Source organism: Saccopteryx bilineata, chromosome 2 (assembly GCF_036850765.1).
Source record: "Saccopteryx bilineata isolate mSacBil1 chromosome 2, mSacBil1_pri_phased_curated, whole genome shotgun sequence".
Lineage (NCBI taxonomy): Eukaryota > Metazoa > Chordata > Mammalia > Chiroptera > Emballonuridae > Saccopteryx > Saccopteryx bilineata.
In genome coordinates this window covers 263,892,925-263,915,884 of record NC_089491.1, presented here as the reverse complement: position 1 = coordinate 263,915,884, position 22,960 = coordinate 263,892,925, and the positions used below count along the sequence as shown (strand labels likewise).

At 49.5% G+C, this 22,960-nt stretch overlaps 1 protein-coding gene across 3 annotated transcripts in view; it reads left to right on the top strand.

Annotated features, from left to right (window-relative positions):
* Positions 1–22,960, top strand: part of BICDL1 (BICD family like cargo adaptor 1) — an 85,214-nt gene that overhangs the window by 52,367 nt on the left and 9,887 nt on the right. For 2 of the 3 annotated variants that reach the window (XM_066260453.1, XM_066260454.1), the window contains exons 3-8: positions 4,305–4,421; positions 7,185–7,331; positions 14,606–14,785; positions 15,604–15,822; positions 16,937–17,080; positions 21,833–21,963. In XM_066260453.1, coding sequence (XP_066116550.1) covers positions 4,305–4,421; positions 7,185–7,331; positions 14,606–14,785; positions 15,604–15,822; positions 16,937–17,080; positions 21,833–21,963 — 938 coding nt within the window. The remainder of the gene's footprint in view (positions 1–4,304; positions 4,422–7,184; positions 7,332–14,605; positions 14,786–15,603; positions 15,823–16,936; positions 17,081–21,832; positions 21,964–22,960) is intronic. The other variant, XM_066260455.1, reaches the window with a different exon arrangement.

Below are 22,960 nucleotides of genomic sequence, written 5' to 3'. Positions count from 1 at the left end.
AATGTCATCACAAATATTAAGTGATTTATATCATTAGAATTCCAGTTTAGAGACATTATCTCAGTGTTCTTAGCTGCAAGCAAGGAAGGCAAGCCTGTGATAAGAAAGCTTATTAAAGGGGAAAAAAGAGCCAAAAATTTTGGCAATGTTTTTGATAAGAGTAGAAAGTTTCAAGAAGGTATCATCCACAGCTCCAAGGTAGATGATATTAGAGCTGCCGCTGGAGATGAAGTGGACGTTTGTTTCTATCTTCAGTTCCCTCTTCTTTCTTCACTCTGAACATTTTGTTACTCTTATTATAGAGCTAACTTTTAAGAGTTGAAGAACAAGAAATACCTGAGCCAAAATCATGCCATCATTTTCAGATTGTTGATTCCTGATGGCATTCTTTGCCACCGTTTTGCCACAGCTGTTACTGCCTGCTGAGTAGCCAGACCATCCCTTAGAGAAGCAAACCGTGAAGTCCCATGCCTGCCATTTTCTACTTGACAATGAACTGTCCTACTATCACCCCCACACACAACCACTGCCAAAACCTAGAAGTAGGAAAATTTTTATTTCCAAGGGCCACAACTGCTGCCCCTCACCTGGGTAGGAAATTTTGTTATCTCCAAGAGCAGTAAGACCCCTGCAGATTTGCTGGCTGTTGAATAGCTTCAATAGGTCACCAGGAGACCAGAACTGAAAGGTCTGGCTACGGAATATTTCTGTATTTCCCCATGTTTTCTAGCTTGACCCACCACCTTCCATGATGTCGTCAGAGTCACTTAACAGGCTGTTCTCAGTGCCAACCCGGAAGTGCACTGTGTTCACTACAGGACTCTGTGACATACACCTGTGTTCTCAGTACCTGGTTTTCAAGAAAAACAATTGATCCTGGGATATTTCATTATTTCGCATAGTTGGCCTAAATCTGGAGCAGTATAATATTTCTTTATTTCTCTAAACTTTAGTGATTTGACTCAGTCCCACAAAGTTCTGAACTGGAAATAAGGAAGTGGGCCTTCCTTTAGGCCTGCCCTTTGGTGTTACTATGTAAAGGAGAAATATGTCTGTAAATTTGGGAAAGTGAGATTTAGAGAGGTTAAATGACTTGTATAACTCGTACACATATATATGGTAGAACAGGAACTCTAAGCCTGACCATCTGACTTTCTCTCTATCTTTTTAATGTTTATTGTTTTGATTTTAGAGAGGCAGGGAGAGAGGAAGAGACAGGAATATCGATCTGTTCCTGTGTGTGCCCTGACCAGGGATCAAAGCAGCAACCTCTACACTTCAGGACAACACTGTAACCAACCAGGCTGTTGGCCAGCCTTGACTCTTGTTTTTTTTTGTTTTTTTTTTTTACAGAGACAGAGAGAGTCAGAGAGAGGGATAGATAGGGACAGACAGACAGGAACAGAGAGAGATGGAAACATCAATCATCAGTTTTTCGTTGTGACACCTTAGTTGTTCATTGATTGCTTTCTCATATGTCCCTTGACTGTGGGCCTTCAGCAGACCAAGGAACCCCTTACTCAAGCCAGCAAACTTGGGTCCAAGCTGGTGTGCTTTACACAAACCAGATGAGCTCGCGCTCAAGCTGACAACATTGGGGTCTCGAACCTGGGTCCTCCGCATCCCAGTCCCACGCTTTATCTGCTGCGCCACTGCCTGGCAGGCCAGCCCTGACTCTTTTTCTTTTTATCATACTATCAGGAACAGAGTAGGTTCCCTTCAGAAAGGCCACTGTTACCCTGGCTAACTCTCCTCCTTGAAGAACTTCAAAAGAAGCTGTGAAATTCATTATGGAGCTAAACTTTATGGCTGTGTTAGGCTTCTTGATACAGTACTTTGATCAGAAGGCATTTAGAACAGAATTATGTTCAAACTTAAGAAATTGTTATTTTATCTACTTGCAGAAATAGAGCATGTTCATTCTGTTGGTCAGGTGTAAAGGTCTAAGCCAGATTCCATCTCTGAAAAAGAAGAAAATAATTTCTTCTGAAGAGTGCATTAGTTCCTTGCAAGTGGTAGATTTATATGTCTCCATCATCGTCACAGGCAAATGATGGCCACCTGGTTGGAGGTGGCCGTGGTGTGGTGGGAGAGCGCAGAACCCTAGGCCAACCACCAGGGCGGTGCCATTCCCCATTCAGCCTTTACCACTTCCTTGTCTGCAAAACCAGGCCACTGATAACTGCTTCTTAGGGCTGTTGGAGACTCAAATAAGAGATGTAGATGAAAAGCCCTGTGAATAATACATCCCTTGGTACATCTGAGGAGTCAGACATTCAAGGAGACGTTGTAGCTAAGCAATTAAGAGCTCAGATTCTGGAGTCGGGCTTCCTGGTGGGAAGAGACGAATTTTCTTTCTCAGAAGATCGCTTTGAGAGGAGACTCGTCTACGGGAGCAAGTCTGATACAGCCGGGACTAGATTGGTAGCCTTTAGGGCATCTCTGCGGCTTGGTCGTCTCATGGCTCATGTCAAAGGGGGGATGCTTAGCATAAGGCCTGCTGCCTGACTTACCCCAGCGCTTTGCAGATCTAAACATGCTGTAGTTATTTGTTTGTTTTAACATATTTGAAACCCTGATAGTCAACTGAATTCACTGCAGGCAATCAGACTGCGGCACTTATGAGGTGGAATTGTCCTCATGGGCCTTCAATTTTATTAGAAGAAATCCCAAGAGTCTTAAATAAAATTGCTTAGTATTAAGAAAAGAAAGAAAATAGCCTTGCTAAATTGGACTTTTAAAGTTTAGTTTCAATAGGGAGCAATAGAAATAGGAAAAACTATTTCAAGATCTAAGAAGCAGTATTGCAGTCGTCATTTGGGAGTAAGATGACCCAGAGTGTACCATTCTGATGTTACCACTTACTGAGATGCTGGGCAAGTGTCCTGACTTCCCTGCGCCTGCTCCCTCAGGAGTAAACAGAGGGGGATGAGCCCTCCTCTGGTTCTGACAACTGAGATCATGTATTGAAAGCACTGAGCACAGTTCCTGGCACCCAGGCACTATTACTATTATATTTAGTTAGGGATGATTAATGTTATTTCTAAGTGATTAAGAAGTCTGCAATAAGCTGGTGGTGTCTGAAATTAGACAGAAGATGAAGGGAAAAAAGAGACGGTTTGATTTTATTTCATTGTTTTGTAATTGTTTCAGAATTAGAACTATAGGTTAAGATTCTTACAGGCCTCTGTAGTCTGGGATGAGGGGGGGCAACCTTTGTCAAATCTGTGGGACCAAAAAAGAAAAAAAGATGGACAATTGATTATATAGCACTTGAAGATAAAAAGAACTATTGAACATGTCATCATTACTGTGAAAGCCTCATTGAACAGCTAGCCTACCATTTCAACGTTATTACCATCCCACTTTCTCTTGAAAGCCTTTTCTAACCATTTCAGCACATGGTGATCTCTCCTGAGAATTCATAAAGCTTACTGACCCCATTTGGCCTCAAAAAAAAAAAAAAAAAAAAAGATAAAAGGCTCCGAGGCAGTTACCTTGTCCTGAGGCTGTCCTCTCTACTGGGCCTTGTTCAGGGCACCCCTCATTGGGGCCCCAGGGAGGGGGGCTAGAGGCCGTGTCTGACCCAGGGGGCATTTTTTCAGGAGACTCTCCTGCACAGTCAAGAGAAGGCACTGATACAGCACACGCGTGGTACCTGGTGTTTGCTGTGTTTCAGCATTAGAGAAGAAATGGGTTCTGGCAGGAAGTGAGCACCTCGGCCAGTGCTCCCCAGAGAATTAGAAATTGCAGAACAATGTCCTTGAGGAAGGAAAGGCCAACACCTTCACAGACAGGACAGGGAGTTTTAAGTAGTGCCCATGTTGAGTGGAAGTGAGCCGTGCAGACGGAGGTGATTTCCCTGGGCCCCGCTGAGGAAATGGACGGGAGGAGTACAGGGATTTGTGGTAGTAGGTGTATCTGTCTTGCTCTTTCGTGCAGTAGACAGAGAGGAGACCCTCTCTCAATGTCGTAGATCTTGCCTGAGCCTCGGCAGTGGGCAGTCATAACGAGGCTAACGGACACATCAGCACTTACTATTTTCTAGAGCTGTTTCCTCTGATCAGCCAAGTGGTCTTGGACCTGGACCAAGCGTTCATGGTGGAGGTAGTGGTGGTAAGGGTTTGTCTTGTTTGGGTGCTAGAGAACAATAGGACCCAAGGGAGGAAACCGGCCTCTCATCTTGTACTCCTTGTAGAATAGGGAGTTTGCAAAGAGACGCTTGAGAAATGAAAGGCAGACACCTGAACAGACTCGCTTTGCACAACCTCTGCCTCAGCTCTGAGGGTCTCCTCTGCTTGCAGGCCTCAGAAGTTGAGAGGCAACTCTCCATGCAGGTCCACGCCCTCAGAGAAGACTTCCGGGAGAAAAACTCATCAACCAACCAGCACATCATCCGTCTGGAAAGCCTTCAGGCTGAGGTGAGCCTCCCAGGCCGCAGTGCTTGGAGATGGAAGGGCTTTTCTCGTGGGGGGCGCTGCTTCGGGTCTTTCCAGTAAGGGGCCCTCGGAACTGGGAGACAAACACCTGGTCGCTCTCTAAAATCTCGAGAGAGGCCTGAGAAGAACTAAATGGGGAACCCTGGATCCACATCCCTTTGGGTAGTCTGTTGTCTAGAAGAATAAGGTTGCTCAGAGTTACCTGCTGAGTGTGTTTGAAATCATCAGTGGCCTACTTTTTACTGAATGGGTTGATTTCCTCCAAAAAACATCCTTGCCAGTCCTGAATAGAAGATGGGAAAGGGAATCTTCCCTTTCTCCACTCCATTTGGGCCCAGTTCAGTTCACCTTACTGGGGCCTAGTCTTACCTACAAAATGAGAGTAGTGGAGTATCTATTTCATACAGTTGTGAGGGTTTGAGAAGTTACTGCATGGGAAGCACTCTGTGTAGTGTTTGGAAGATCGCGATGTCATTGAAAGTGCATGAGAGGCCAGTCAGGGTTTGTGGCCCTGACTGGGCCAGAGGGAAGAACAAAGTGCACTTAGGAGACAAAACTGAGTGTCCAGTCGTGGGAGGGGGTGGAGGGAAGGGGCATACTCTCGGCCCAGACAGGGGCTCTTTCCTGGGGAGGCTCTTCCCTAATCCGCTCCTGAGGACCCCTCAGCCAAGTGCCTGAAGAGCAGCCCTTCGGCTGAGTTACACGTTGAAGGACAGATGAATGTGGACCCCACTATGGTGAAGGAATCGGCAACAGTGGTCAGGCCCAGAGAAGCAGGCTGCTCCCCTGCTCAGTAAATGACCCGAAGATGTTTTTCCTAAAGTCTGTCAATATCTTCTCTTTTTCCCCTGCCTCTCATTCCCTTCCCTTGGAATTCCTGCTGGGATTGAGCAGCAGGTCCTCGAAGTAAGTCGCTTGTCCTGGTGGGTTTGGCATGCCTGTCTGTGCCCATTCGTGTGCATGACTTGCTGTTCAGTTCCCACTGCCAAGGTCTTACTCCTCCGAGTGGCCAGCCTTCTCTCTCCCCGCACCCTGACACCCATGATTTCTAGATCCTCCTCACACGGGGTCATTCCCAGGAATGTGCATTGCCAGGTTTGACCATGCATTTCAGGGTGCATGTGGTGGGATGAGGGAGTTGGCCACCTAACTCCATGCCTTGCTTCCTTTCTGGTAACACTTCTGTTTTTTAAAAAGCCAAGCCATGAAGTTGTTCATTTCAAATAAGTTACTTCATGGGGATGGGGGTTGTATATCAGAACCGTGTTACATCACTTGCTTCCCTGAGTGGGGCTTGGAAGGCAACGATGATCCATGGGAAGGAAAATGGAAAGGTCAGGGGGCATTTAAAGGAAAATCAGCTAGAGTAAGAATTCCCTTCATGCGGGTAGCGTTGCCTCAGTGTGGGGAATAGTGGGCCCATTCACAAAAGGGGCTTGTTCCTCCTGGTCCCTTACCCAGGTGCATACTTGAGAGACAGTATTTCTTTGTTTGGCCAGATACCTGATCTCTCTGGACAAAGGCCACATACTTCATTTCCCCAGGATGGCATCCTATCTGATGGATTGGTGGCCATGGAAGATCTGCCCCGTGTACAGGATTCTAGTGCGGAGAGTGAGGACAGCGAAAAGCAGAGGGGAAGGGGGATGGCAGAGGACCCGGGACAAGTTAGACATTCATTTCAAAATCTGCCCTGGAAACAGTCTTAGAGCACTGTTGTCCATGTTAGACCACAGAGCGCAGAGAACATCTTAACCACCTCAGGAGTCTGTTTACAAGCAAGTCTCCCGGCTGAGAAATCAGTCCTGCAGGGAACTAACAGCTAGGAGGGGCCAGGGGGACCTGCAGGGCTCCAACAGGCTCCTGGTAGCCCTGAGTGGGCCCTGAGCGAGTGGGACGGTGCTCTGGGAGCACAGCTGCCGGCCACAGGGAGTGCTGGCGCAGCCTCTCACCCCACAGACCTTGAGGCCAGAGAGAACTTGGCATCTCTTCCCTCTGTTTTCCAACTGAAACTGAAGAGACCAGACAGACCTTCCTAAAAGATTTATCTCTCTCTCGGGAGACTGGCTAGGCATTCCGCATACAAACATACCAGCCTGTTTCGTAAAAGGAGAAGAGAAATTGCTTCTGTTCACAAATTACATGCTCAACAACAACAAAAACACCTTGCATGAAATCAGTTCATCACTGTGTCCATGTCCTGTTCCTTCCCAGGACGCAGGCTGATGCATGCACCACTTTGCCTTCTGTACCCTGCTCACCCTCCCCTCCCAGTTAACTTGGGTCTGAACTGGGACCTCTAGAGCCAGACCCGCCAGCGGTGGGAAGAGACGGAGCCACAGAATACGCTAGCAGGGCGGCTGCAGAGGCTGGCGTGGGCATTCTTTTATGCTCACGACTTGAGAAGGAAGAACGGGACCGCATGTTAGGTCCCTCATAAATTGTGGGGTTGAAGTCAAGTCATGGGCAGGCAAGGTGGGGCTCCTGTCTGTCTTATCTGGGGAAATTCCAGAGCACTAACCTTCCCTTCCTCTGCCTGGCAGCCCGCATTCCAGCTCCCCCAGAGCTCCACTCCCACCCCTTCCCAGACAGGTTTCTAGAAGGGGGAGGGGCTTTCTCGGCAGCTCAGGAGTTCACAGCTGCCATCTCAGAGATGGGGCATTCATGTCTGGGGTCTAGTCCCTCCCTTCATCCCACTCATCGTCCAGGTGTAACTCCCCCCCCTCCGGCTCTCCACCCTTTCAGATCAAGATGCTGTCGGATCGTAAGCGGGAACTGGAGCATCGTCTCAGCGCCACCTTAGAGGAGAATGACCTGCTCCAGGGGACCGTGGAGGAGCTACAGGACCGGGTGCTGATCCTGGAGAGGCAGGGCCATGACAAAGACCTACAGGTACTGGGGCACAGAGCTGTTCTGAAGGACGGGGGCCTGAGAAAAGGGGCACCTCACTGCCTCGCTGGACGGAAAGCTAGGAGGCCAGTGCCACCTCTGGGCTGGGCTCGGGAGTGGGGGAAGGCTCCCTGCGGGCCTGGTTGTAGTTGTCGGGCACTCGCTAAGTTGGCTGATCTGGCTCTGTCCAGAAGAAATGAATGCATTGCTGTCCACTGGTCATCCTTCCATTTTGTTGCGAGCCACTAGCCGCTAGCGCGGTTTCACGGAGTTCTCTCTGGGCTGTTAATGTGGCTGGAACGCCGCGAGTGTCACTCTGCCTCCTAGGGTTTGTGAAATCGGCCAGAGAATTCAGAGGGAGCCTGTGAGTGTCTGGGCTTGGCTCCCAACGCTATCTGCCGCTGCTTTCCCAGGGTGATGGATTTAGTTGGCAGGAACAGAGAAGCTGCCCACTGAACGCAGCAAGACACAGCCTGCGCCTGCCAGTTGCTAGAACAGGCACGGGCTGACCTCTTTGTGAGCCTCATTAGTCTCCTTTTTCTTGCTAAAGGTAATTGCTTCATAGCCATATTTGTCCTTCTTGGGGAACTGCCACCCGGCCTCAGCCAAATCCCCAAGCTCACACTTGACAAGAAACAACCTCCTATAAAGATACTCACTCCTAGCCTCCCCAGAAAGACAGTAGTGTATAGCATCTGCTACCAAGAAAGCTTCGGCGGGCTGGCCTAGGGGCAGCTGGGACCAGTGGCCGAGTGCACTGCCTCCCCTTGGGCATCCTCGGGGCGAGGCAGGGAGTGGGACGGAGGGCAGCCGTGTTGTTCGTGTGGAGGTGGTCAGCTAAGTATGCTCGAGCACCAGGTGGGTCCTTGCCCGAAGACCAGGCTGTAGAAGGTGCCCTGGGCTCGGTGGTCAGCTGTTGAGGAAAGCCCTAGGATGTGGGATAAGGGAGCATTTTAGGTAGAGACCGCTTGTTACTGACCCCATCCACTCCGCTGCCATCTGCTTGATGAACCTCTTTCAGGTTAGCTAAAGAGCTTTGCTCCCTCTATGTTTTTTGTACCTTCAGCTCCAACCTTTGCATGTAGAAAATGATGCTGGCTAGAGCCTCACAGCTGTTTTCAAGATGGGAAGGAGTTTGCTCGTGTTGTGAGGTTGATGACGATAACAGTGCTGAATGTTTGTATGCTGCTTTAGAGGGAAGAGAGGACGTTGGCGTACATGCTCACACTGAGGCTTAGGGGAAAGTGAATGTGTCCACAGCCACGTGTAAGTCCTTGGTAGAACCCCCCTCACCTGCTTTACCTGGTGCTCAGTGATCACTCCTAGCAGATCACTGGCCTTGGCGGGTCAGTGTCTCCCCAGCATTTATTACCCCATCGCACACAGTCCTGAGCATTTCCGGGGTAGAGAGTGGAGGACCACACACACACACAAAAGAAGTGCAGAGAAATGGAAAAGTTGTTCTTGCCTAAAAGAAACCTCTGTCTAGCATGAATTCATCAGTGAAATGTTCTTATTCCAAACCAAGAATTGGGGACCTGAGGAAGGGCAAGTGCCGGCACCAGTGTGGACCATCCAGTACCTGGCTGGCACCAGGGGCTGTATGTTCTAGAGTCCCAGGTCACCGCATCCACGCCCTCACCACCTCCACACCCACTGCCATCTGATTGGGCTTTTCTGGGAAAGAGAGTGCCACTCAGCCCAGGGCCCACACTTCCCACTGTGGCTGGTAACATCTGCCTTTATGAGCTGAATTCTCTTCTTTCCCAGCTATTTGCAATTCTTGCTCTTCAGTTCAGCTAAAACCCGCCTTCAGCCGCTGTTCATTACCAGTGTCCCCTAGAAAACCCTTTCAGAAATGGCAGAAATGGCCTGGATTGATACAGAAATCCTGGCTTCGTCAGGAAGCCGCCGAATGGTCCCAAATCAGATCTGTGAGATGTAGAGCTAGCAGCCTTGGAATGTGTGTGACCCCGTGATTTTAATCCTTTCGCTCGGGACAAGAATGAGAAGAGGCTGGGCAGGCAAGGTAACCAGCTGACCACAAGCGGAGTAGCCCCCCCGCCCCTTTGATCTGGTTCACTATGTCATTGAGGTTCTACTGTCAAACACAGACTTGTAAAACCACCGATCACATCCAACTTCGATATTTTTTCAGGCTAACAATAGGGATAAAAATTATTTGTCGAGGACCCAGTACATTTAAAAAATCAAGCATTTTTCTAAACTCTTAATATCCAGTAAAGGCTATTGTCCCTTTCAGAGCCACTCAATTGCCCTATTTCATACCCAGCTGGGCCTCTTACAGATGTGTGCAGTGGCCTCATCCCAGTGAGCAGGCGGATTTCATCAGCAGAGCACAGGCCCCTCTGGCAGGTGACCTAGAAAGCTGGTGACTTGGAGTCTAGACCTCGCTCTGACACTGAGTGTGTACTGTTAGTTAAATCACTTAACATGCCTGACCAGGCGGTGGCACAGTGGATAGAGCATCGGACTGGGATGCGGAGGACCCAGGTTCGAAACCCTGAGATCGCCAGGTTGAGCGTGGGCTCATCTGGTTTGAGCAAAGCTTGGACTCAAGGTTGCTGGCTTGAGCAGAGGGTTGCTTGGTCTGCTGTAGCCCCACGGTCAAGGCACATATGGGAAGGCAATCAATGAACAACTATGGTGTCGCAACGAAAAACTAATGATTGATGCTTCTCATCTCTCCCCATTCCTGTCTGTCTGTCCCTATCTGTCCCTCTCTCTGGCTCTCTCTGTAAAAAATAAAAAAATAAATCACTTAACATCATCACACTGTCTCAGTTCCCTCAATGTGAAATGAAGACAGTGTCCCCACTTCTGCCAACATTAGAGACTTGAGTATTGTGAGCTTAAACTTCTTTTACTGTACAAACACAAGGCATTTGCTGTCTTCCTTGTTCACACATTTAAATGTCATGTTTATTATCTTAAAGGATGCTATATTTTACTTTAGAGGGATCTTATATTTAATAGACTCTTCCCTGGTTTGGTTTGGTTTTTCTGCACAAGTCTGTGGATCAGTTATTGACCAGAGAGGGCAGACCTGTCCTGGTCTTTTGTTCTCTTGCTGTTATAATTAATTAAGCACCTTCGAGAGTGCATGAGTAATTGGACTAATTTTGTCTAGTGCAGAGAACTTGTCCTTGTCTGTGCTGAACTTCTCCTGCTGAGACATATGTGGAGTTGTCTAGAAAATAATTGTAAAGCACTTTGCCAACTTGGTATGCTGTTTGTAATTGTGCCAAATGCTTCCTAGGAATGTCTTCTTTATTTTTTTATTTTTAAACCTAATTTCTTTTTTTCTGAGTTTCCTCAAGACTAGGGCTGGAGGAGTTCCCACTGGACCAGCAGCATTGCTGATCCGTGGGAACCATGCAGAGCACGCTTGCCAAGTCCTGCTGCAGGCTCTGAGCAGCCAGGCTCCAAACTCCCCAGTTCAGGCACGTCCCGAGCACCGCTGCTGTGAGCCAGCTGTTATCCGATACTGACCGGCAGAGGTGCAGGTCTCGGGGCACCCAAAGAATTAGCTGGAGGCTCTGCAGGGCAGCTTGCTCCATTCACGAGAACTACGGAGCTCTGAGTTGCTGCCTGCTACCCCTCAGTCTCTGCATCTTTGTTGGAGCCCAAGCCAACCTGGCCAGCAGCCTGGAAAAATAAACAGTACAGTGTGTGCTCATTTTTTAGTGAACAGGGGTGAGCCCAGAAGTGCTCATTTATAAGAGGATAAATTAATTCAATTTAAATCCCAGGAAGTTTGCCTGACCAGGAGGGGGCACAGTGGATAGAGCTTTGGACTGGGACACGGAGGACCCAGGTTCGAGACCCCTAGGTTGCCAGCTTGAGCGCGGGCTCATCTGGTTTGAGCAAGGTTCACCAGCTTGAACCCAAGGTCGCTGGTTTGAGCAAGGGGTCGCTCGGTCTGCTGAAGGCCTTCAGTCAAGACACGTATGAGAAATCAATCAATGAACAACTAAGGAACCTCAACGAAGAATTGATGTTTCTCATCTCTCTCCCTTCCTGTCTGTCTGTCTGTCCCTCTCTCTCTGACTCTCTCTGTCTCTGTCACAAAAAATAAATAAAAAATAAATCCTAGGAAGTTCTTCCTCCCAGTCCCCCCACAAATTTTTTTTTGGGGGTGTAGAAATCAGTCTACAAATACAAGAGTAGGAAACATTGTTTCTGTGCAGGTATAATATGTGGCCCTGTGCATAGCGGTTAGCAAATGGACTAAGATGCTGCAATTAAGGTCTTGTGTTAGAAGCAGGTGTGGTGACGGAGTACACCAGTAAGAGTTCTGCATAGAGCTGTCATGGTGGGGTCAGCCCTTCCATTCGGCAGTAGTACATCACCAGGTAGCAGTGCCCTGTGGCACTCCACAGGGAAAGGGCCAGAGAGAGATACAGAGGAGGGGTGAGGTAGCAGCAGCAAGACAGAAGGAAGGAGCCCTGGTCTGTAAGCCGTGACACCCGCATCGCTGTCCCCTCTCTACCACTGGCATTGCTCGCCTTCTCTGAGGCCAGATGCTGAGGAAGGCCCCTCTCAGGACTAGGGCTGTGACCTTAAACTGTGAGGTGTGACACTGACGGCAGGGAGTGCTTTTCCCGTGGACTTGGGAACTCTTGCTATTAGTACCCAGATGTTATTCCAAATCCTACCCCTCGCTCTTTTCCAGACCTTTTTCATTAAAATGCAACATATAGTAAAGCGTACAGCTCTTAAGCAGACAAACCCAATGAATTTTTACAAGTATATACACCTGTGTAACCACCACCCAGGTCAGGGGTCCCCAAACTTTTTATGCAGGGGGCCAGTTCACTGTCCCTCAGACCATTGAAGGGCCGGACTATAAAAAAAAACTATGAACAAATCCCTATGCACACTGCACATATGTTATTTTAAAGTAAAAAAAAAGGGGGGGGGAACAAATACAATATTTAAAATAAAGAACAAGTAAATTTGGCCCTGGCCGGTTGGCTCAGCGGTAGAGCATCGGCCTGGCGTGCGGGGGACCCAGGTTCAATTCCCGGCCAGGGCACATAGGAGAAGCGCCCATTTGCTTCTCCACCCCACCCCACCCCCCTTCCTCTCTGTCTCTCTCTTCCCCTCCCGCAGCCAAGGTTCCATTGGAGCAAAGATGGCCCGGGCGCTGGGGATGGCTCCTTGGCCTCTGCCCCAGGCGCTAGAGTGGCTCTGGTCTCGGCAGAGCGACGCCCCGGAGGGGCAGAGCATCGCCCCCTGGTGGGCAGAGTGTCGCCCCTGGTGGGCGTGCCGGGTGGATCCCGGTCGGGCGCATGGGAGAGTCTGTCTGACTGTCTCTCCCCGTTTCCAGCTTCAGAAAAATACAAAAAATACAAAAAAAAAAAAGAACAAGTAAATTTAAATCATCAAACTGACCAGTATTTCAATGGGAACTATGCTCTTTTCACTGACCACCAAGGAAAGAGGTGCCCCTTCAGAAAGTGCAGCGGGGGCCGTATAAATGGCCTCAGGGGGCCGCATGTGGCCCGCGGGCCGTAGTTTGGGGACCCCTGACCCAGGTCAACACATAGCCCTTTATCACCACCCCGCAAGCCTCCCTCCTCAGCAGGAAATATCCTGCCACTTCCTCAGAAATAAACCTGTTATGACTTTCATCCTTTTATAGCTCATTGAAGTTTGGACACTTTTTATCAGTGGAATCCTACGTTATATATTGCTTGATGCCTGGCTTTTGCTCAACATTATGTGCCTGAAATTTATCCGTGCTGTGGCAGATCGTAGTGGAGTGATCTGGGTTTGCTGCGGCACAGTCTTCCAGAGTGTGAATGTGTCCATTCGGCCCCTGCTGGTGTACTGGTGTTTGGGTTGGTTCCTGCTTGCGGCTCTCAGGAACAATAACGCTGCTGTGAACCTTCTGTTTGTCTTCCGTGCACGTACGTGGTTGTTTATGTTGGGTCTGTGTGTTAAGGATAGAACTGCTAGATCGTAGGATGGGTGTGCATTTCACTCCTTAGAACCTGCCAAGCAGTTTCCCAAGGCAGCTGCACACGCACACACATACACACATACCCCAGCAGGGAGAGTCCCAGTTCCACGTCTTCATCAACACTTGATATTATTATTAATATTATTTCATCTTTATTTATTTATTTATTTTAGCCATTTTTGGTGAGAGTCTAATGTTATCTTCTTACCTGTATGTGTGTGTGTTAAATATTTTTTTCTTTTTTTTATATTTTTCTGAAGTGAGAAGCGGGGAGGCAGATAGATAAACTCCTGCATGTGCCTGACTGGATCCACCTGTCAAGCCCACTAGGGGCGATGCTCTGCCCATCTAGGGTATTGCTCCATTGTAACCGGAGCCATTCTAGCACCTGAGGTGGAGGCCATGGAGCCATCTTCAGCACCCAAGCCAACTTTGCTCCAGTGGAGCCTCGGCTGTGGGAGGGGAAGAGAGAGGCAGAGAGAAAGGAGAGGGGGAGGGGTGGAGAATCAAATGGGCGCTTCTGTGTGCCCTGCCTGGGAATCAAACCTGGGACTTCCACACTCCAGGCTGACGCTCTACCGCTGAGCCAGCTGGCCAGAACCTAATTTTTTTTTTTTTTTATGATGGAGAATTTCAGGCAAACCGACAGGTGGAATAGTGTAACGATGCCCCCTCTGCCTCACCCCCCCCCACCCGGCACATCACCCATTTCTAACCAGTCCTGCCCTGTCCTCACAACCGCCACTTGCTCCTCCCTTGAATTATCCTGGAATTTTTATAATTTCATCTGTAAATAACAAATACCTCTAAATGATAATGGAAAAAAGTATTGCCACAGGATTAGTAGACCTAAAAAAAATTAGCAATATTTCCTTAATAGCACCAAATATCAAGCCATTGTTCACATGTTCACTTGTCTTATCAATGTCCTAATTGCCTTTCGCATTTTTCATTTGAATCAAGGTACAAATTGAAGTAGGCTTATGTTGCCGTTGGTTGGTGTCTCTTAAATCTCTTTTACCCTATAGGTTCCCATTTACCTTCTTTTTTCTCCCCCCTTGGAAATGTATCTGTTGAAGCCACTGAGCTGTTTGTCCTGCAGAATTTCCCAGATCTGAATTTTGCTGACTGTGTCCCCCGAGCAGGGAGTCTAGCCTGCTTCTCCCTCCTCTGTATTCTTCTGTCAGTTGGCGGTTGGGATCTGGAAGCGCGACCCGGTTCCAGGTCCATGTTCCTTGTTGGTTCTGGTTTTGATGAGCCTCATGACCATATGCTGTCTCCTTGAAAGCTGCATCAGAGCCAGCTGGAGCTCCAGGAGGTGCGGCTCTCCTACCGGCAGCTGCAGGTGAAGGTGGAGGAGCTCACGGAGGAGAGGAGCCTGCAGAGCTCCGCTGCCACCTGCACGTCCCTCCTGTCCGAGATAGAGCAGAGCATGGAGGCCGAGGAGCTGGAGCAAGAGAGAGAGCAGGTGCCGACAGCCCCGCCACTCCGGCCTGTGAGGTTGCCCAGAGATCCCGGACTGCGGGGCCTGTCAGTCCCCCTGTGGCCCCGAGCCTCCTGCTTCCACTTTAGCCTGTGCAATCCCCTCGGCCTGCTGGCTGGAGCTGTCATGAACCAGGCCCCGGAGGAAGCGTGTCCCTGGCTCACTGTCGCCCCAGTGCCTCTTAGGAAAGGCTTGTTCACTAATCGTTAGCCTCATAGCTCTTGTACTGACAGGGTTCTAGATCCTTCGTGATCCAGGCACTTGGCTTTTTTTCATACTACTCATAACCACGCATTCCCCAGCCATGCACTGACTCGCACCAAAGTAGCTGGCCATAGAAAGAAGTGCTTTACAGGCAGCCCCCGGGTTACGGACGAGATAGGGTCTGTAGGTCAGAAAATGTTTAAGTATTTATATGCACAGAAAGGTGAAAAGAAATACTATGCTAAGACAAACACCTGTCAAAGGTGCATTTGGTAGGTAAATGTACCTGTTCTGTTCTCCCTTGCATACACATTCAGCTGAAGAATAGACCTACAGAAGCCATCTCCTTCCTGCAGGGGACTGCCTGCATCTGACAAATGGGAGTGGCTAGGGGGCGGGGAAGGTAAGAGTTGAGAGTCTGTATAGATGCCCTGGGCCCATTTAACCATTAGTATTTCTTGAAATGGGTGATTAAAAAGAAAACAAAAGCTTTCTCCTAGAACAGGATCTTAGACACTTGGTTTCCGTATACTAGAGAAAGCTGACCAGGGGGCAGTATTCTCCAGAGCCCATAATCAAGAATAATTCTTTGTGGGCAGCTGAGACTGCAGCTCTGGGAAGCCTACTGCCAGGTTCGCTATCTCTGCTCGCACCTCCGCGGAAACGACAGTGCCGACTCGGCCGTCTCCACGGACTCCTCCATGGACGAGTCTTCAGAAACTTCGTCTGCCAAGGATGTGCCAGCTGGCAGCTTGCGCACTGCCCTCAGCGAGCTCAAGAGGCTGACCCAGAGCATTGTGGATGGCATGGAGCCCACGGTAAGCAGCTAGGCTGAGACCCTTCTTACCCCTCGGGGCCTGGCTGGTGGGCACTGGAAACCAAGCACAGAGAGGGAGGCTAACCCTGGAACTGGAACCTCAGAGAATCTGCAAGAATTCTGTCTGAGCCCATGTTATTCGAGAGCACTGCATACCGGCGATCGAGCAGGGGGCTCAGCACCAGGCACGGGGGGCTCCGTCTTCCTGCAGGCACCCAGATACAAGTGGAGTCCCTGCTCCGTGCAGCATGGACGGGCCCCGGTGCTCTCAAGTTCAAGGGCTTTCTTTCCTTGGAAGCTTTGGGTGTAGAACTTTGGATCAGGGGAAAACTGCAGGTTACTTTTTTGTAGCCCATCGGGCTAGTGGTGGGGTTACCTATGAAGAGACACACTTGAGAGACCTGAAGCTTATGCTGTGAGAATATGAGGGAGCACAGAGCGTTGAGGAGATCAAGAACAAGGGCCTTTTAGAATTCCAGATGTGGCTGCTCCTGTGGGGGAGGGGCGGGACGTTCCCATGGGCTCCGGGCAGACGGGCAGACCTGCACTGGCTCTGTGACAGCTTGCGGCCAGCCTTGCTCTCCATTCACACGCCTGGCTCCCAGTCTGCTGTTTCTCCTCAGGTTTCACCCTCCTGCAGAGTAGTGGTGTCTTTCTACCCTTACAAGATGGGAGGAGGCAAGATGAAGGGGTGGTTGTCCTTATCCGAACACACCCGAGTTGATGCGTGGAATGCGCTGAGATACGGAGGCTGGGTCGTTGTGGAGAAGGGAGCTGTCAGAGGGGGCATGCTGTTCACGCCACAGAGTTGCCCTGCCCTGAAGCCTGAAACCCCCCCAGAAATGTACATATCTATCTGCTGTATGCAGACTGAACTTGAGCAAGAGAATCTCTCCTCTAACCCTTTATTTCTTCCCTCCTTTGTCTTTTCTTTCTCTCCTTCCTGCTCTCCCCTGAACTGAACCATCTCTCCACTCCCCTCCCCATCACTGCCCTCCACCCTCACCTCTGCCCTGTGTCCGTGCTTCTCCATCACCTCCCACTAACCACCTGTGCTCCCTCCACTCTCACCTCCCTCCTCTCTGGTTGACTGGCTCGCTCGCTCTCGCTGTCAGAACTCCCGGAGAATTGATGATGACTCCTTAGAAGAACAGATAAGGCAGACCAGTGAGGATTCAAGAGCCCTAAGGGAGCTCATGGAGGGGGAGAGGGGTAAACTGAGGCAAAGCCTAGAAGAGCTGCAGCGACTCCACAGTCAGGTGAGCATCCCCGTCCTCATTCTGGTGCAGGGAGTTATGCACATGTCCCCAGACTCTCTTGGGACCCTTTCCCACGTCTTCCTTGAGAAGTGGGTTTCCTCTAACTGATCCTCAGGGGACAGTGACCTGATTGATGGTGAGGTGAGCTGGGTGTCTTCAAGAGAAGCAGCCAGTCCCCTGGCTCAGCCCAGAGTGACTGTCAGGGAAAAGAATGACCCACCCTTCCCTCCAGTGGCATGCTGCCTGCTGCAGGGCCCTGGAGAGCTGGTGGATTCTGACCATTTAAATTGCCCAGCTGCAGGACATGGAGGGGTGTTTCTCCAGCAGGTTTTGAGCAGGGACATTGGCAAACCATGGATTGATCGTTGCAGGCACTCCTCTCTGTGTCAAGGCTGTCCCTTCCGCCAGCCTGTTATTCATTATAAACCCTCACTGCTGCTCTCGCAGTTCTTTTCCTGTTTGACCTTGACTTCATCTCTCTCAAGAGCGCAGGAGATGGGACAGCTATCGTCTGATCAGAAAAGTTTTCAAGGGCTTAGGAGCCAGCCCCACCCAGAAAGGAGATTCTGAAATGTATCCTAGGCAGGGAGGGGCACAAAGAAAATCAGTTAGAAGGTGACGGAAGACAATTGGACTTTGGATGATGGGAATGCAGCATAAGCAAATGTCAAAATAACCTAGAGATGTTTTCTCTGAACATATGTACCCTGATTTATCAATGTTACCCCATTAAAATTAATTTTAAAAAAAAGAAAGGCCACGTGGAGGAGGACAGGAGAAGCAGCCAAGATGATGGAGTGCTGAGTGAGAAGCCAGTTTGTGCAGGGAGAAGGAGATGGGGAACAGAGGTGAATAAGGCTAGAAACCTTGGATTCTAGAAAACTCGGATAAGTCAGTAGCTTTGTGAGCATTGAATGAGTGGGTTTTGGAGCCCAGTGTGTGTGTGTGTGTGTGTGTGTGTGTGTGTGTGTGTGTGTGTGTGTGTTTTTCCAGTGTGTGTTTTTATTTGCCCGCCAGGTACAAGCTAGGTTTAAAGATGATGGCCCACCAAAAAAATAAAAAATAAATAAAATGTATCCTAGAAAAAAAATAAATAAATCTGTCTCACTTGTGGGGGACCACCAAATAAGCCCCCAGCCAGCCGGCCCCCTTTCCTTCTCCAAAGCTAGCTGTCCTCCCTGCTGCACCAGACTGATGAGAGGTGGACATGAAGTGTGGCTTTCACTTCAGTCAGTATTTCTTAAATTTAAAGGACCATATAAAAATAAATTCCATTTTTGGGGTCATGCCCATGAAACTTCCTAGTAGTGTTCTCTTTGAAGATGCTGGGAGTCCCACCCACAGCCATGCCTGCACTCACTGCGAGTGACCAGATAACAAGGACAGAGAGATGCTGTTGAAAGTGGTGTGTTCCTTTGGAGGGGAGGGGAGGTTGAGGCAGCCAGAGACATTCTCATGCCTGAAATCTAGGGCCCTTGGGCGGATGTTTGGCCAGGGCATGGCTCAGACGTAGGGACAGATCTTTGAAACTGGTAGAATGAAATTCATGAAAACATGATCAAGCAGTGGGAAGCCCCCAGCCCTCGTGGCCCCCATGGTCCGGCTGCATTCCAGCTGTCCAGCCTTCTTTCCTGTTGTGCCCATGTCCCCTCCTCTGCTTTAGCAGAATTGAATGTAGGCTTTTAAAGGACCACAGCCCCTGTGCTTTCCCACATCGGGGCCTTTTCCCCAGCTCCCACCACCCCCATCTCCTGCCCCAGAGGACTCTCCCTGCTGCTACGGCTCTCTCAGCCTTCCTCAGCCTTCACATTCCTGGGCTGGTTTCACTTCCTCCTTGACACCCGCTCCATCCCTTCCTCCCGGATCCACCCAGGCCCTGCTTTGTGGTGGCTGCCCTCACTCAGGTCTCATTTTCCAAGTCCAGCCTTAGACCCCCACGCAGACCAGCTCGGGGTCAGGTGGATCTCCACCCTCTACAGCAGGGGTAGTCAACCTTTTTACACCTGCTGCCCACTTTTGTATCTCTGTTAGTAGTAAAATTTTCTAACCGCCCACCGGTTCCACAGTAATGGTGATTTATAAAGTAGGGAAGTAACTTTACTTTCTAAAATTTATAAAGCAGAGTTATAGCAAGTTAAAGCATATAATAATAATTACTTACCAAGTACTTTATGTCAGATTTTCGCTAAGTTTGGCAGAATAAATCTTTATAAAACAACTTACTACAGTTAAATCTATCTTTTTATTTATACTTTGGTTGCTCCACTACTGCCCCCCATGAAAGCTGGAACGCCCACTAGTGGGCTGTAGGGACCAGGTTGACTACCCTGCTCTACGGCGTCTCGCACCATGCCTTGCCTAGAGTAGGCATTGAAATAATTGTCCAACACAAGGGCAGAGAAAGCCCTAGATGTATAACTCCAGGTGTTTTCCCTGATGCTGTTCAATCACGAGGATACACCCACGTTATTTGGGAAAAGTCGATTTAGGGGTGGCTGTAACCAGATTGTATGAGCACGCCAGATCAATCTTGATGACAGCCATCAGCAAGGAGGTGGGGGCTGCAAGATGGAGAAGAAAAGAGTGGAGTTTAAAACAATGTGTCAGGCTGGCATGAGCGGGGACCTGGATGTTACTCATTTCATTAGGTCCTCACAGCTTGGTGGTGGGAAATAGTTACGTCTCTTCCTGCCTTGTATGAAAAGATTGTACAACCCCAAGAGAGTTACTTCTTAGGCAAATAGCTAGTGGTCTTGGGCTTGACCAGGTTTTCCAGGTTAAAGCAAAAAGTTCTTGTTGAGTGTTATCCAGAGCACATTAAATGCTGGTATTTCCTGCCTAGTGTGTACTTTTACCCCTCGCTTACTCAGCTGGCAGAACACCTGGCTGGCCTACAGCTGGCCTGAGGCTGTGTCAGGGCTCATTTGGTCTTCAGAGGACTGGCTGTCTCTGCCAGGTGCTTTCTGGGTCTTGAGTTCTGGCTGCCAAGCTGCAGAACCTTCTAACAAAGACAGTGACGCTGGGTTCCCCACCCGCCGCCTTGTCTGCCACAGGGTTAGCCGCACAGGCCTGCCAGCGGCCTCTGTCGGTGTCCCCCTGTTCTTCCCTGAGGCTGCTCACCCTGCTCGTCAGAGCTGTCCCCGCCCCGGAAGCTCAGAGCACCCGGCACCAGGTCCTGACGTTCTGATGTTCCCTACGAGGCACCTAAGAGGATAGAATCCATTGCCCATAGAGACAACAGATTGTCCTCAATCCCTCTTCATTTTCGGGGGTCCTCCAAGTTCCTCCCGAGTGGCTGCTTCCTCAGGAGCTGGCAACTCTGCTGCCATATCCTGGGGAGTCCAAAGTGTTGGCAGGGAAACTTGACCTTAAGCCCTGTTCCCGGGGCCTGGGCCTGGAGTGCAGAGAAGTAAGCCGGAGGGTGAGGCTCTCCCCCATAGGAGAGACAGACCAGTGTGGATGGATCCTCCCTTGGAAAACTGTCAAAAGTATCTGTAATATTTAACAAGAGGGCAGGGCCAGGCATCTTGACTCCAGTCCCATCCTATCCACTGAGAGAGCAAGGGGCCCCCACCCTTCCAGTCATTCAACAGGTATTTACTGGAGACTCCACCAGTCAGGGTTTCTGGTTGCAGGCAACAAGAGACTCAGCTTCACTTAAGCAGAAAGAGAATGGATTGGGATTCAATCTGATAGCTCACAGAATCAACAGGAAGGTTCGAGAACTGAGTTCCACACCACCAGGAAGGGGCCGTGGGAAGGGAGGCAGCTATCTATTATCCATGTAATAATTTCCCAGTGGCCTGTGGCTTTGCTGTACCTTCACGAGCTGCAGTTCCCTGTGGTGGCAGGGAGAGGAGGTGACCAGCAAGTCTAGGATTCATGCCCAGGTGCCTCAGAACCGATATGTCCATGCTCTGTCTTCCACCGAGACGCAGTAGCCAGGAATGCCCCCAGAATAGGAAGGGATTTGGGGCGATGTCTAACCAAAAATATCACAGCTGTCTGCTCACGACACAAGCAAAGGCTCTGAGATGCGCAGCTAGACAGGACATGCCTCCTGCCATGACAGAGCTCAAAGTGTCCAAGGGGTGACCATACAGTGAGTGGGGCAAGCCGTGGTCACCAAGGGAGCCTCGCCACCGGAGGGCGGGCAGTAGTGCCACTCTCTGAGGTCCAGAGCACAGACAAGGTGACAGGTATGAAGTAAACAGTGAAAACACCATTTAGGTGTCTAAGCTGCATGTGGCTTTGACCTGGGGGGCAGAGTGAAGGTGGAGGAGCCAGGCTGGGTCAAGAGCTGTCAGAGAAATGGGAACCAGGTCCCAGGCTTTAACCAGCCAGGGCCCTGTAACAGTGCTCCTCGCTGAGGAGATGATGGCTAGAAACAAAACTTGAGTTTCTACTCCTCCCCTCCAAATGTATGACAGAGCCCTGACATGTGTGTAGTGTTCATTCATTAGCTCCCTGGGATTGCCTTGAAATGAAGGGGGTGGTATGGTGTGCTGTGTTCACAGGGAATCTGGCCCCATGGCTGCAGCCCAGGGCCACCAAGCTCCAGCCTAGCACGTGGCATCCTTTCTCTGGGAGAGATGGGCCCCCTCAGAGCAGAAGGCAGCGGGCAGCTAGCGGCCTGCACTGCACAGGCCCTGTGCCTGCCTGGGGCCTCGCGTGCCTTTCTCCGTCTTGGAGGGAGATGCTCCAGGCCAGCAGCAGCAGGACATCACGTTCTTCCCCCTGGTCTCCCTTTAGGTGACACTGCTGAGTGTGGAGATGACTGCACTGAAGGAGGAGAGAGACCGACTCAGAGTGACGTCTGAGGACAAGGAACCAAAGGAGCAGCTTCAGAAGGCCATCAGGGACCGGGATGAGGCCATTGCCAAGTGAGTGAGCACGGCTTGTTTTGTTTCACTTTCATAACAGCCAACATGAGTATATGCTCAGTTTTAAACATTAAATCACACAGGAGAGTATAAAAGTGGGACTGAGAGTTTTCCGGGTACCCGCCCTCACCCCCAGCCCGCTTCTCCTCTCTGGACAGACACTACAACTGAAAGTCAGGTGCACATTTCTTGCAGACCTTCCTCCTATGCACTTATAGCCGTATGTGCAATAGAGTTATTGTGGACTTTTTAAAAACATCACATCAGTGGATGATGCTCTAAGTCTTGTTATTTTTTCCTCCCACTTACATCTTGGAGAGCCATCTGATTTCATTATATGTATCTACTTTGACTTTTTACTTTTAGGGGTTTTTTTGTTGTTATTTTTTTTACTTTTCTTATGGTCATTTTTAAGCCTACACAAAAGTAGAAACATAAGCTGGGTCCCTACTTACCTATCTCTCAGCTTCAACACTAATCAGTGTATGGTCAGTGCTTTACATCACCACCGTCTCCCACTGTCTCCACCTCCCCACTGGATGGTGGTAAAGAAAATCACAATAGGCCCTGGCCGGTGGCTTAATGGATAGAGCATTGCAGTGTCCCAGCACGCCAAGGTCGCTGGTTCCATCCCCAGTCAAGGCACATACGAGAAGCAACCAATGCAATGAATGTACAACTAAATGGAACTAAGTGGAACAAAAAAAAGAAAAGAAAATCACAATACATCCTATTGGCTCATCTATAAACACTTCAATATGGATCTCTACCAAAAATAATGCTTTTTGTAAAACACACAACGGGAATACAGTTGTCACACTTGAGTTAACCCTGTAATGATTTCTGTCATCTAGTATCCAGGGTTCACATTTCCCCAGTTGTCCCATAAATGTCTTTTTATTATTGATTAGACTCAGCTGCCAAAGTCTTCATATTCCTTTTACTTGATATGCCCCAGAAGTCCATAACACCTCCCCCTCCATCTTTTTTTTTTTTA